At 31.6% G+C, this 15,305-nt stretch overlaps 1 protein-coding gene across 3 annotated transcripts in view; it reads left to right on the forward strand.

The window, feature by feature from the left end:
* STRN3 (striatin 3) overlaps positions 1–15,305 on the forward strand; it is a 93,907-nt gene that overhangs the window by 51,780 nt on the left and 26,822 nt on the right. The window contains exons 8-9 of one of the 3 annotated variants that reach the window (XM_079127219.1): positions 3,069–3,179; positions 12,504–12,644. The exons of 1 other annotated variant lie outside the window; for it this stretch is intronic. In XM_079127219.1, the coding sequence (XP_078983345.1) occupies positions 3,069–3,179; positions 12,504–12,644 (252 nt within the window). The remainder of the gene's footprint in view (positions 1–3,068; positions 3,180–12,503; positions 12,645–15,305) is intronic. One more of the 3 variants, XM_079127217.1, reaches the window with a different exon arrangement.

Raw genomic sequence — 15,305 nt, forward strand, 5'->3', positions numbered from 1 at the left:
AGACAGGGTCTTGCTAAGTTGCTTAGGGCCTTGCTAAGTTGCTGAGGCTGGCTTTGAACTTAAATTCTTGGTGAAGAAAAGAACTCTCAAGTACAAAATAGTTAAAGTATTTTTTTTCCCATAAGAAAAACTGTCAAAGGATCTATACAGTATTCCTAAAGTTCATCATATGTGCTCAACAAATGTCATTAATTTTGTCTGAAACACGATATATATACAACCTTCCTTTTATATTTATTTAATTTTCTAAGAATTTTAAGATGTTTATAAATGGGAGGCAATTTTCGTATTCAAATTATTGGATAAAGAAGATTTTATAGCATTAAAAAAACCAGATTTTTTTTAAAAAGAAATTTTGGATCCTTTTATATTATAAAACCACTGCTGTTCAGAAAGCTTTTTAATTATCTTTAAAAAATTTTTTTTTGTAATTGTAGGTGAACACAATAACTTTATTTTGCTTATTTTTATGTGGTGCTGAGGATCAAACCCACTGCCTCATGTGTGCTAAGCAAGTGCTCTACCACTGAACTTAATTCTTTTTTGTCATTTACATGAGGTGGTCTGAGATTAGTGTTCACAATTTTTAAGTTCTCATAATAAAAAAAAAATTAGTTGGCATCTTTAAATTTTATCCCCCTCCTAGACATTTTAAGGATGTTCATTTAGTTTTTCCTATCCTTTGAAACTGTGATCTGGAAATTAATAGGACTACAAAATACCATTTCTACCTGAATGTTTGTTTTTAAATACTATGGGTGAAGTGTTGAATATTTGCATGAAATGAAGTTAGTTACAAATTTATGCTACAGTTAGAAGATTTATATAATTCCTCTACTTTGGGAATCAGAATTACCATAATAGAATATTATGTTTTTGTGGTTTTGAGTTGTTAGGAGTCAACATTTTTGTGCATGTTTGTGCTTTCTTTTAGACAAAAAACCGTTCCCATAATTGATTCAACCTCATTTCTTGGTATTTTTCCCCCCTAGATTTTTTAAAAACAGGATTAAAATGTAGAAGATTATGCTGCCTCTTCCCTTTTGCTCTTATCTAATTCTTATAAGCAATATCAAATCAGCTGTTACTTAACAGGCAAGTTTCAGGATGTTGTTTGTGCACATATGCATTCACCAACCTGTTCTCTGCACTGCCTAAGTTTACCTTTCTTTTCTAGATTTGAGGTTATCTTGCAAGTAATATTTGTTTTTTTTTCCTTAAGCTTATCCTTTTTTCATTCTCTTTGCTTTTTCACTCCACTCTTTTTTGCTACTGTAGTTAGAACTATTCACAGCTTTATTCTCTCTACAAAGGTCTTTTAGAAAACTGTTCAAAAACTATATTAATTAAAATTTTCTGTCCTAATTTCCTAAATAAAGTTTATACCACTCAAGTGGTTTTTTGGTCTCTGATATAAAAAGTAGTTTTAAATGTAGTCTGTCTTGCTTGAAGTAGTTGACAGTAGGAATTGTTAGCATCAAGAAGAGTGCAAATAATTAATTATATGGATCACATTTTTCTAGGTGTATTCAATAAATTGACAGGATTCTTGACATAGCATAATTTTCAGGGAACTTCATGATTAGAGTACTTGAAAAGTTAATTTTCTCTTAAGTCAGTATTACAACTACTATTATGAACAGTATTACAGATTGCAGATTTGACAATCCATATGTTAATTTCAGTTTGAGTAACCTAGGTTCAAGTAAAGTTAGCAAATTGAAGCGTAGACTTTAGCTTTTCATATACTGACCACCTATAATTATAGGTGTAGTCATCAAAGACTCAAAATTGTAGTGGGAAGGACTCAAGTTACAGTAAATATTTGAATTTCTGCATGCTGTTTAAATATGAAAATTTCTTGATAGTGTACAAGTGGAAAGTTTTTTTTTTTTTAATTTTTGTTTATGTCAACAATACAGGTTGAGTCAGGGATGCCTAGCAAGTGTCTTAAGATTATGAACTAGAATGTACTGAGTTATCAAAAGTTTAATGAATATTTTTCCACTAAAACTTCACTGTTCAGTCTGATTGGCTTAGCCTAGGTGTTTTGATATAATTTTTATTTAATAGCAGAGTTCATAAGCTCCTGATGGTTAATTTTAAGTTAAAGTTCCTAATATAATAATATGACTGCCTTAAAACTAAATGAAAGAAGCCCCCCAATTCTTAAAATAATTTTGAAAGATTTATTTTTATACTGCCTCTTTTTAATGTCTTGTTCACTGAGTGAATTTTTTTGAGGCATAGCATCAACTTAAAACAAGTAGTTATTATTCACTGAAGTGTCATCTTCAGCAGATTTATAGCAAGATGTTTTCACTTCTCCATGTTTGTCACTGTTTTATCTTACCCTGAAAAATCAACTCAAAAAATTCTTCAGTGGAATTTGAGTTTTGTGTTTTTTTGTTTTTGTTTTTGCTAATCTTAGTTGTAGTCCAATGGAAGAAGGTAATGAGATGTTGAACTATTTGGGTAGGGTGGGGACAGAGGTGGGATTCTTTGAATGCTTTGTATGAATTATTTGAGACATTGTATTTTGGAACTATATGTATGTATTATATTGGACTAGAATGCCTCTCCATTAGTACAGTTTTCCTGTGCATGCAGAATCAGTGTGACAGAAGGTGCATGAATATTTTCATCAATGAGATGGCACTGACCTTTCTAGCTTGCACTTCTATGAGTAGTTCGCATGTAATTCATTCATTTGCTTTTATAATGCTGGCTGTGTAATTTTTTATTAACATTTTTATAAAGATGCAGTGATCTGTGTTTTATAATAGATTTCTAATGTCAGTCCATTGAAAGAATAATCTTCAAATTTATAATACCTAAAAATGAACCACTATTGGTATTAAATGTTTAGAAATGTTTAGAAACGTTAAGAGTTGGGCATTTAGTTTTGAGTCCTGAATACCAAAACTGAGACTGCACCTTTAAAGTATTTTGAATATATGCTATTAAACCATTTTTATTATGATTATGTAAAGCTATAACAATTTACTGCCAAAAGCTTGCATTGCCAACTGCTGATGTTTTTTCTTTTAATAATATGCTGCATGTAGATAAAGATGACCTCTCCCCAACTGCTGAGGTTTGGGATGTAGACCAGGGACTAATAAGTAAACTGAAGGAACAGTACAAGAAGGAACGAAAGGGGAAGAAAGGGGTGAAGAGTAAGTGCAGATTCTGACTATTATAATTTTTGTATACTGATATTAAGAATAAAAGTTTTTGATTGTTTTTTTATGTAATTTTATTTTTTGTTTCATAAAGGGGGCAAGTAACTTTAAACGTTGTCTGTTGTAAAATTGAAACTTATTTGGGTATAATTTAGGATGCTATTGATCAAGGAGGAAATCCTTTTAAATATGTAGGTAAGAGTGAAGGGAAATTTTTGAGGTTTTTTTTTTTTTAAGCTCGTATAAAGTTTGCCAAATTGGTAAGGAATATTTACCTTGGAATTAAAAATAGTAGACATTCATTCAAAACTGAGAGAAATAAATTTCTTGATTTTTGATACATAGAGTATTAAAACTATAACCAGCTTGTATCCAAGTTAGTTTGGGAATCCTCACATATAATAAGCAAGAAAGCCCTTTCCATAGTTTCTGCTTTCTGATGATAATCCAGCCATAAAAATACAGCCACAAAACTTCTCCTGGTTAGTATTTTCTTGACTACTCTAGTGGGGGGAGTCTACTGGGGAGGGTAATGGTGATGTTTATTTGATCAATAGCTGGGTGTCTTTTGGTACCAGTATATATTTTTCAATGTGTTGTAAATTAACCAATGTACTGCAAAAGTATAAACGTGTTACTTTTCTTAAATAATTAATTCATTTCCATTTTGTGTATCAAACATTTTAAAAAAACACCCACAGGGTGTGGAAAATCACATGAAAAACATCTTCAGAACTATGATATTAAATGGAGAGCCTTGAAACTAAATTTTGGGGGAACTTTATTTTGAACTGGCTGTTGACTCCTACTTGTCTCATCTTTTTTTACTTTATCAAGGAGAATATAGTGCATGACAGACAAAACCATAGAGGCATTCTTTCATATTTATTATTCTGTTGACAAATTCATTAGTTTACAAAATGGCAGGTATAATGGAAAACAATGAGAATTTCCTTCAGTAAAGCATTTTTTGAATAATTTATTGTGGAAGCTAATAAGAGGGATTTTGAGGATTTTACCTGTTTCATAATTTTTTGTAACCTTAAGCTAGTTTATGTTATTGCATGTGAATTAAAGGGCAAACTATGCTTTAAGAAGTTTCACACTGTATTGGGAACTGCTTATCGTATGGAGTAACATTTGGTGCTAAGCTGGGACTGTTCAGTTTTAAAATCACTTACAGTTTTAAAATCACTTACCTATAATGTGTGCATGTTGAGTATGAAAGTACTATTGCATGATTGACTTAGAATAGATAAAATGAAGTTACACTTCTAGGATTTAGTTATTTTTCTTTTTCTTTCTGCTCTTTCTACCAACCCCTCCTCCCCTTCTCCCCCCACTTTGCTTCCTCTCCTCCTCCTTTTTCTTTTTCTTTTTCTTTTTCTTTTTGATACTGGAGATTGAGCCCAGGGACCCTTTTCCACAGAGCAGCATCCCCAGTCCTTTTATTTTTTGAGGTAGGTTCTCACTAATGAACTGTGACTGGCCTCAGATTTGCAATCCTCCTGCCTTAGCTTCCTGAGGTGCTAGGATTAGCAGGAGTGCACCACTGCATCAGGCTATTTTTCTTTTTAAGAAATGAAGTGGGTTATTTAATATTTGATTGCTTTATATGTTATCATATATGGTATTAATTTGCTGAAGCTTTCTTTAAAAATTCTTAGATAATGTTTCCAGTTTAAAATAGAAATATCCCATTTACTTTTCGTGATAAACCTGTATCTTTTTGAGGTTCAGAAATACAAGTCATTTCAAGGTCTTCTTAGTTATAGGTTTTAAATTTTTCTAAAAGTCCTTTTTAAAATAAGTACCTGCTTAAAAAATATTAAAAACAGGTGAACTGCAATTAAATTATTTAAAAATTTGCATATTTAGCTAACAGTTTGTAGAAAACATCACTATGTCAACTGATACTCTACTTTGCATGTTTTCAACCTTTTCTTTTTCCCTTTTTAACTAAACCACCCTACTGTCAGTGTTGGCAAAATCCAGTATGTAAAGTGAGTGAAAGGGAGCTGTTAATTGAATCAGGATCTAGGGACTCTTGCTCTCATACTCAATGGTATCTTGTTACCTAGATTTGTATTGTTTGACCCACTCTCCTTTAATTTTGATTTTATATATTTTTAAATTAACTTTGTTTATATAATTATAAAAAAAATGCATGTTATTTAGACAATATAAAAAATATGGAAATATAAAGGAAAAAGTAAAAATTACCAGCAGTCCTACTATCCAGATATTATGTCTAATATTTAGCATATAATTATCCATATTTTTCTAAAAATCTTGTAAAAACTTTAAACATAAACCTTTGTTTTATTCATTTATTTATGTGCAGTGCTGAGAATCGAACCCAGTGCTTCACATGTGCTAGGCAAGCACTGTACCACTGAGCCCCAACCCCAGCCCCAACTCATTGTTTTTTAAGGTTTGATAATCAACTAAAATTTTGGTGGTTATATAGTATTTCATTTTTTGAATTTAACCTACCCTCCATTCATGAATCTTTTAGGTGGTTTTAAATTTTTAAATATTTTTAAGTATCACTATCTTTAAGATTACCTATGTAAATAAACATAGGGATGACGTTTCTGGTAATGTCTCAGGAAAGAATAATTAAGAAAAATAAACGTTTACTTTTTACATTTCCTTTGACATTTCTCAAATTTAAGAAGTGTGACTCTTGAATACAGAAAGTGTTGGTTTTGAATCTCTGACATGCAGATGAAAATTAAAGAAATATAATATCCTTAAAGGATATGCTCCAAGATCCCCAGTGGTCACCTGAAACTTTGGATGATACCATATCCTATATACTGTATGTTGTTTTTTAAATACCTGTGATAAAGTTTATAATAAGATATAGTAAGAAATTAATAAGAATTTACCATAGACTCAGCAACCTCAGCAAATAATTTTTTTTCTTTTTAGTTAGGAACTTACCTTTTCACTTTAAGTACGCTATATGCTTCCTGGATGTGTTGGAATTGTTCACCTTTGCCCTGGGGCCATTATTAGTAAAATAAGAGCTACTTGAACACAAACACTGTTGAAACTGTGGCATATGATTTGATAACCAAAAAAGCTACTACACTTGATTAATGAATGTGTAGCATATACAGTGTGGATTTGTTGGACAGAGGCAAATCCAGGGCAGGACAAAACTCAGATCTTATTACTTAGAATGGTATGCAATTTAACACTTAGAAATTGTTTATTTCTGGAATTTTCTATTAAATCTGTTCAGGCTGTGGTTGACCATAGGATACTGAAATCAGGGAAAGCAGAACCACAGATAAGGGGGCATTACTATGAGAACTTTGTAAAATGGATCGTAAACTTCTAATAGTCTTATTTCAGATAGATTATCATATTAATACTAAGATATAACTTATGTAAGATAGTTCATGAATTTTCTTAGCATTTTTATTATCTAGGCTTTTTTGGGTTTTATTCTGACCTTTTCCCAGATACTGCTTTGTATAATTAGAACAATTCATAAAACTGTAGGCTTTTGATTTCTTTTTTCCTTTGTTTCAGAATGTGAATAAAGCACACCTACTGGATCTTCCTGCTAAGTGTGTACAGTTTATTTTCTCCAGCTGCTTCGAGAGAAAACAATTATTTGCTAACTTTAACCATAGGAATTCAGCAGGTGTAATTTAATCTAAATATTTTTCTTTTCTTTTTTGAAAGGAACGAGTGGCAAAAATGTCTACTTTTTTGACTTTGTAAAGATTCATTCTAAGACTTGACTCTTAAGTAGAAAGACTTCTAAAATCAAGTACTTAAAGTTTCTCTGTCTTTTGGCTTGTGTACTCCATTCTGCCCATTTTTTAACTCTTGCCTCAGAGTTAAAAATGACAGTCTTATCTTAGAGTATAGATGTACTTCATTATTTTTTTCTTGCTAAATGAGATATTTTTAAGAGATGTCAGGACCATAAAATTAAAGAGATTTTAATGGGGTTATTTGATCTCAGCCTTCAAAAGATTAAGCTTCTGTTTTTATTTTTTTATTTAGACATAATATCTGATAAGAAAAGTTGCAAACATAGCACAGAAAATTCCATATACTTTTCACCCTAATTCCTCAGGCCTTAACCCTTTACCACAATTACTTTATACTTTTCTTTATATGAATATGTACATTTTTTGAATAGTTCAGAAAACTAAATTATGGATATGTTCTCTCTGATATTTCAATGTATATTACCTGACTTAAAAGTATTCTGTTGCACAGCCAGAGTTCAGTGATGAAAATAAAGAAATTAACATTGATAAAATACTTTTACCTAACCCAATACCTAGTTTTCTTTGACTTTTTAATAAATGTTCTGTAACTTGGGAGTGAAGAGTGAGGAAAAGCTTTTCATCTTTTGTTAAAATCTTGGACTAATAGGATTGTTTCTAGCTTTTTTTATTCTTCATTTTTGCTGTATCTTTATCTTAATAAGGACATGTAAATTGATAATGATTAAAAATCAGAGTGTAGCATCTGAAGTAAGTGTGAAGCATCTGAAATCTGGGGTCTTTATTTAGAATGAAAGATGTGCTAAGGCTTTTTTTTAAAGATTTCCTTTTGTATTTGTTTGTTTCTCCTTTTGAACACAAAAAGTTTAAACTGTGCATTGCAGTGATCTTTTTTCCTTTGATAGGTGCCCAATTTTTATATGCTATTGTGACTCCTATGCTATATTTTACCTATAAAATTTAGGCTTATCGAGAAGATAAAACTACTTCACTTCTTCAAAAATATTTGTAGCCTTTCTCCATTTTAAGGATTCACATTTTGAGAATGTGTTTGCAGTTCTGCCTATTTGTGGATGAACTTGTCTTAATTTTTTAAATTATTTTTATTTATCCTAACTTTCCTATCTTTTCTGTGTATAGAATATTTTCCTTCTTTAGTGATGTTACAAAATTGTTAACACATTTTCTGACTTAAATATCAACATTATTGGAAAAGGGTAGTCAACTCTTTTTTGTATTTTTAATATAAATTATGTGAACTTCTGGATCATTTTCTAATTTTCATGTTTTGAGTTTTGTACTAGTAGTTGTCATTTACTGATTCAGATCCTCTAACAGACTTAAATATCCCAAACTAAGCATTTTTAATACATTTGTGAAGAAATTATTCTTTAACAATAATTTTCAGTAGTCTTTCAAAAACACCTTGCACATGCTATATGATATTTGTGATTTTAAAAAAGAAAAAAAAATGCTGCTTTTTCTCAGCAGATACAGCTTGAACATTTCTAATCTAAAAATCTCCAATCTAGAATGTTCAAAAATCAGAAACACAACGTTTGGCTTTTGGAGCATTTAGATTTTGTATTTTCAGATAAGGATGCTTGACTGGTAAAATCAATGCAAATATTCTGAAATTTTAAAAAACTATAAAATCTGAAATACTTCTGATGTGTGGTTCCAGGCATTTCCAATAAGAGATACTTAACCTGCAGTATAAATTCAAAGAACCTGTAAAATGTGCTATATTCTCTCTTGCATCAAATTAAATTGTTTTGTAGCAAAGGATTTCAACTGTATGCATCTGTTTTGTGTTTCTGACTTCAGTTTCACACTTGTAAAATGAACCAGTCCCTTTTTGCCTAGAGTTAGAAAGTTGCTCTTTCATTCACTGTATTTTTTAAAACCACAGAATTACTTTGCAGATCAAAGTTACTTATCCTTAACATTGAGGTGTCATAATTATTTAAGACAGTTGTCATATGAAAGATATAATATAATGATAGAAACTAGAACAGATCTAGCAAATAAACTAAATCTTATCCTAAAATAAGCTGCTCTCTTCCATATAGGTTTTTCTTCAGAATATAAGGGTAATTGACAAGTGGAGTGCGTATTTGAGAAAGAGAAAACATTAGATTAGTAAAAAGTACTGTTTTACTTATGGTAATAGAGTATATAGGAAGATAAGTTTTATGTCAAGTTTTTGTGAATTTAAAAATACTAACGTAGCATAGTCAATATAGTTTGGCTTGCACATGGCATAATCAGTGTTCTCATTTTACTGCAATCTAAAGGATGTAAGTTTATATAGGACTTGGAAGTCACCATTAAGATGTATTTGTTTTTTGTAATTCATAGTGGTTTTTAAAAAGTTTTTCTTGCTACAAAAATTTCTAAAAATTTTCCTCCTATAACTTCCAGCAACAATTGAGAACTGATTTTTCTTTAATGCTTAGTCTTCCAGTATACATTTAAATATTGGTATTAATATGTGTAACATTCTGTTACATTAATGTCATTGTAAGTTTCTCATTGCTGCTAATTAGATTTCAAATTTTTATATGAAATTGTTGTGTTGCATTTATTATGTTTAAAATATTGGCTAGTTTTAGAAAGCAAATGAAGACTAAATTTGCATTTGAAAGATGCTCTATAGAGTAAAGCAAAGGCTGTGATTTCTGGTTATGAAATCTGCTTTCATCTTTTGACAGCTTTTGAGAAGCTAAAATTGGAACAGAAATTTCATCTTTTCCTAGGCTTTGCCACACAGAGTTGAATGTTTGGCTGTGATATACAAATAATAATAATGATGTAGTTTGGGATCCTGAATGTGAACCATGACTTTTACCAGGTGCAGTGGTGTGTGCCTATAATCCCAGCAACTTGTGAGCCTGAGGCAGGAGGATCTTAAATTTGAGGGCCAGACTCAGCAATTTATTGAGACCCTATCTCAAAATAAAAAGAGCTGGGAATGTAGCTCAGTGCTTGGGCTAGCCATATATGAGGGGCCCTTGCTTCAGTCCACAGTACCAACCAAACAAAGGTGGTTAAAGAAAAAATGAACAGTGACGTTCATATTGTCTTCTACTTTCCTGCCCTTCTATATTTCCATGTCTGTGTGTACTAGATGATTATTACTTCACATTGTATATAACAAAAAACTCTTCTCATGTGTTTATTATTTTTGAAATCATTTCTCATAAAATGAAATTATGTGTAAGTCAAATTTTAAAATATACACAAGTATAATAAGACCGAGCAAAGGAAGATCAACAAAAGTTTTATAGAGGAAATGATGTTAACAACATGTTTGAAGAAGTGAGTAGATTTGAATAGGCCTGGGTACATAGAAGATAGGGTGTGTGGGTATGTAAGAATTATTTAACTTTTGTGAATAATAGGTGAGGACAGATAGGACATAATATGGCAGAAATAACTTCAGTGAACATTGTACTATAGAAATTCCTTTGACTGGAAAATTAAGGAATTATAGATCATTAAAAGATAAGCTTGGATAAGAAAAAACAGGATTAGATCATGAACCTTGCAAGATTTTAGTTAACCTTGATCTAGAGAGTGTTGAAGTACCATCTGTGTTTTCAGAACAAGTGGTGATATAGTAGATACGATGATTTTGGAAAAATTAATATAGTTTTATTCAAATTTGATCAAAGGCAAGTAGAGTTTAGGATAGAGGGGGAGAAATTGAGAATCTATTGTAGTAATTCATAAGAATAAACTCAGTAGAAAGAGATTAACCTGAAAAATAAAGGATTCTTTTCAAAAGAATAAGTGGTTCCCCACTTATTTTACAAATTTTAGGATTTAAATTCAATTACATAATTTAAGTACAGAAACTAAGTTAGTGGTGGTAATGATTATACTAGTTGGTAAATTAGAAAGGGGAGATATTTGTGAGAAAGAATAATGTTTATTTTTTTCACATTGAATTTAACTGAGAGTTGGACACCCACTTGACATTCTTTTTTCATTTACTAGAGAATTTTTGCTTCACTGGCAATGGGAGAGTCCTCCAGTAACACCAATTTTCTCAGTTATAATTATTTTAGAAAATTTGGACTACATAATATTTACATACCTAGAAGTTGAATGCTATAAACATTTCTAAGAAGTTAGGAATACTTGTAAAATAGAACTAATAAATGTGTCACATTCCACTTACTTCCTTAAGTCTTACCATCCCATTGCCTGTCTGTCATTCTGTTTGGGATACATAGATAAGTGATATTTCCTATAGAGTTACTAATATGCAGTTAGCCTCAATGAGTTTAATAATCATGAAGCAGTCTTAATTTCAGTCCATTAAATGTTGACATTAGTGAATGTGAGGTCATATAATGTTTGACCTTGGTTTTGCCTATTTTAATTGTTTTTATTGATAAAAGTATTTTCTTTGACTTTTCAAACGTATTCTGACATTCTTAAAACTAAATTTTCTTTTAAATTACATGCTTAAGAGTGTTTCTTTCATTCTGAAGTTCCAAGTTAAAAGAATATTCCAGGGCTGGGGAGATAGCTCAGTCGGTAGGGTGCTTGCCTTGTAAGCACAAGGCCCTGGGTTCGATCCCCAGCACCGCCCCCCCCCCCAAAAAAAAAAAGAATATTCCATGAAGTAGCAGAAGTGCTTTTTTGTTATTGTTTGTTTGTTTTAGCAGTAGCTGAAAAAAATCTGTTAAGTTTATGACCTCTGACAGTGCTGACTTTGTATCATTGTGATAAGCTCAGAGTAAATCAGTGTTTTCAAATCTGGAAAAAGTGAAAAAAAAAAATTTTAAGAAAAATTGGGGTTAATTTGTTAGTGACAGATTGGCACTAATGTGGCAGGAAAATACCTATGTGCCCTCATAAAAATAATTTGTAATTATTTCTTTAACTTTTTAAAATAATGAATTTAGTTGAAAAGTTCATGTTTTGATCTTTACACAGGTAAACATTAACTTAAACACCAAATTTTTTTGTTTTAATAGTATCTTCTGATTCTGTGAGCTTACAAAACTTGGGTTCAGTACAATTCCCTCTCCCCATTAAAAAGTATACAGTGTGTGTGTATGTGTGTGTGTGTGTGTGTGTGTATAAAATATGCAGCTACCCAAAGAATAGTGAATATCTTAAATATTTAAACTCTTCATGTGTTTTGGGAGATGGTATAGAAAATTAAAGATATCTTTAATTACATGATATTTTAATAAATGGAACTTTTTTTTATTGTAAACAAATGGGATACCTGGAGTAAAGGCATACCATTTGTGTAATCATAAATTTACATAGGGTAATGTTTGATTCATTCTGTTTTTTCCCTCCCCACCCGACCCCTCTCACCCCTCTTTTCCCTCTATACAGTCCTTCCTTCCTCCATTCTTGCCACCCTCCTTAACCCTAACCCCTCCCACCCCCATTATATGTCATCATCTGCTTATCAGCGAGATCATTGGAACTTCCAATAGCCTGTTTTGTTAGTAAATTGGTTTCCTAAAGGCTGCTAGCAAGTCAGATGGTAGCCATTAAATGACCCTCTACTGCTGATGTTAATTTACAGGGGTCACCAGAACAAAACTCTGTGACATGGTAACTGATCTGGGAGATGATGAGCTGCCCCATATCCCTTTAGGAAACATTAATCAGTCTAGATCAGCCTCTCCTAGAATGGCTAATCATGAAGGTGCAAGAGCAGAGGAAGGTACAAAATTTAGCTACCGTGTTTATTTACATTGTGCAAGACCTTAACTCACATCTTAATATTACAAATTTGCTGCTGTTTAAAATTTTGAAAATCATTTTATATCAGAAGGTGTTGGGCGAGGTCTTGGTGTAAATGTCTTAGGATTTTTTGAAACGTTTGGTTTCTAATTCTTTGTTTTTGTGTTTAAAGTTAGGTGGAGTTGTATCTTTCTTATATCTGAGAAATGTAGTAGTGGGAAAATTTCCAAAATTTAACAAAACCACACAATTTACCAAAATAATCTTCAAATAATACATTCAGAAAAAGCTACTTCGTCAATTTTGTCATGTGTTTTAAATTTAGCAACTATTAATAACTACCACTTGTAGAAGACAACTGAGTGCCAGGCAGCATGCTCAGCATTTTAAAAATACATTACTTCCAAAATGTATGTAACTGTTGACTAATTTAGTCGTTTAAAAGTAAGGAAACAGGTCTGGACTTGTGGCTCAGTGATAGAGTGCTCGCCTCGCACCTGAGAGGCTCTGGGTTTGATCCTCAGCACTATATAAAAATAAAATAAAGGTATTGTGTCCACCTACAACTGAAAAATTTATTAAAAAAAAGAACAAGGAAACATCACTATTCTTTAACTTGATGGCAAATACATACTACCTGTAACATATTTTCTAAAATGTGCCTAAATCAGAAATATGTAGGAAATAAAAATACTACCTAAGACTTTTTCCAGAATTGATTTTAGTTGAAGATATTTAGGTGTACTTGTATTATTCTAGGTCTAACTCTACTTGTAACTGCAAGTAGTAAATCTGAACTTCTAGCCACATATTTTTAATGTATGAGATATATAAGATAATTATCTAATAATTTAGCAGAGATTGGATTTCATGCAATTTCATTGATTTCTTGTGTAAAGAGACTTGTTTGTCCCAATAAAGTTAATTTTGAGAACATCTTGTCCCCTCAACTCCCCTTTTTTTCAGTGCTGGAGATCAAACCCAGGACCTCACACATGCTAGGCAATTGCTCTACCTCTAAGCTACATCGTGGCATCATTTTGTTCTCTTTATTAATATTTTTGTAGTGACAGCTAAAGTAAAATAATTTGCTCTTTTTTTCCTTACCTTTATCACTTATCTTAATTGTGGGAAAATTTGAGGAATGATAAATCACTAAAATAATAAGTCACTAAAATAATTATATAATAAATATAAAAATATAATAAAAGCAAAAAAGTAAGTTTGTTGATTTTTTGTGATGTCATTTCTACTATTGAGCTATTCTTATTTTTCTTTGGGAAGTATTTTCTAAAATGCACGTACCAACTCTATTAGTTTTCATTTTGTGCATTTAGCAGTTTAGGTTCTTTAGCTTTAGGGTTTTTGGTGGTTGTTGTTTTGTTTGTTTTATTTTTACAATTTACTAAAATTTTTATAATTAATATACATTCTAAACTTCAGGTTTTGAAGTTAAGACAAAGCCATATTAGCAGGAGTGTAGACCCTTTTATATGTTGCAGACCAGTGAGTTACATGGAAAAAGCCAGTCAAGACTTGCCTCTGCATAAAAATCAAGTTAGATCTCTCTCTGTGTGTATTGGTGTGTGCGAGTGTGTGTGTGTGAAATAAACGTAAGACAGTAATATCTTTCATAGTGGTGGGAAGATGACAAGAGGAAGGTAAACCTTATTAAAATTTGTTTAATTTAGACAGATTTGATTTTGATTTTGAGTTTGTAGTCTTCAGTGGCAATTCCTTCTTGTTTTTTTTGTTTGTTTCTTTTTTTGCCGTGCTGGGGATCGAACCCAGGGCCTTGTGCTTGCAAGGCAAGCACTCTACCAACTGAGCTATATCCCCAGCCCCCTTCTTGTTTTCTCTTTAAATTCCCTGTTCAGTTTGGGGGCGGGATGTACTGGGGATTGAACTCAGGGGCACTCAACCATTGAGCCACATCCTCAGCCCTATTTTGTATTTTATTGAGAGGCAAGGTCTCACTGAGTTGCTTAGCACCTCACTTTTGCTGAGGCTAGCTTTAAACTTGTGATCCTCCAGCCTCAGCCTCCCAAGCTGCTGGGATTATAGGCCTGAGCCACCTCACATGGCCCTCAGTTTTTTAAGAACAAGTTACAACCTTTCAAACTATTGTTAGTAAAGACTTTTAAGACATACCATGCTGCCAATGACATAAGTGGAATTTCTTTTTGGACCCTGTTCTTTAGATTAGTTAAAATTGGAGGAAAGGAAGAGTTTGATATGTAAGCTACAAGTTTCCTTGGTGATAGTGTCCATCAAAAAGAGGAATATTTGAAGAACTATGAAATGAACTTTTTTTTATAGATTCCAATTTCTAGGTACTAAAATTGCCATTAAAGAAAATGCTAATATAATACTAGTAAGCTTAAATACTTTGATGAAATCTTAGTCCGTCTAATAAAAAATTACCATTCCTGTCATTGAATTAAAAACTTATTAATTTTTTTATTTTTCTTTGATTTGCTAATGAAATTTTATCCTTATGTATACATGTACTGTAGGTAATTATATTAACATTAATAAGATCAATTTGTAAAATAGAAATTATTTCCCTTGGCAGGGAAATAAGAGCAAACAAATTACTTACTGTGATTACCATGTGCCACAGTGATGGGTGATATAGAAA

This window comes from Sciurus vulgaris, assembly GCF_902686455.1.
Source record: "Sciurus vulgaris genome assembly, chromosome: 2".
Lineage (NCBI taxonomy): Eukaryota > Metazoa > Chordata > Mammalia > Rodentia > Sciuridae > Sciurus > Sciurus vulgaris.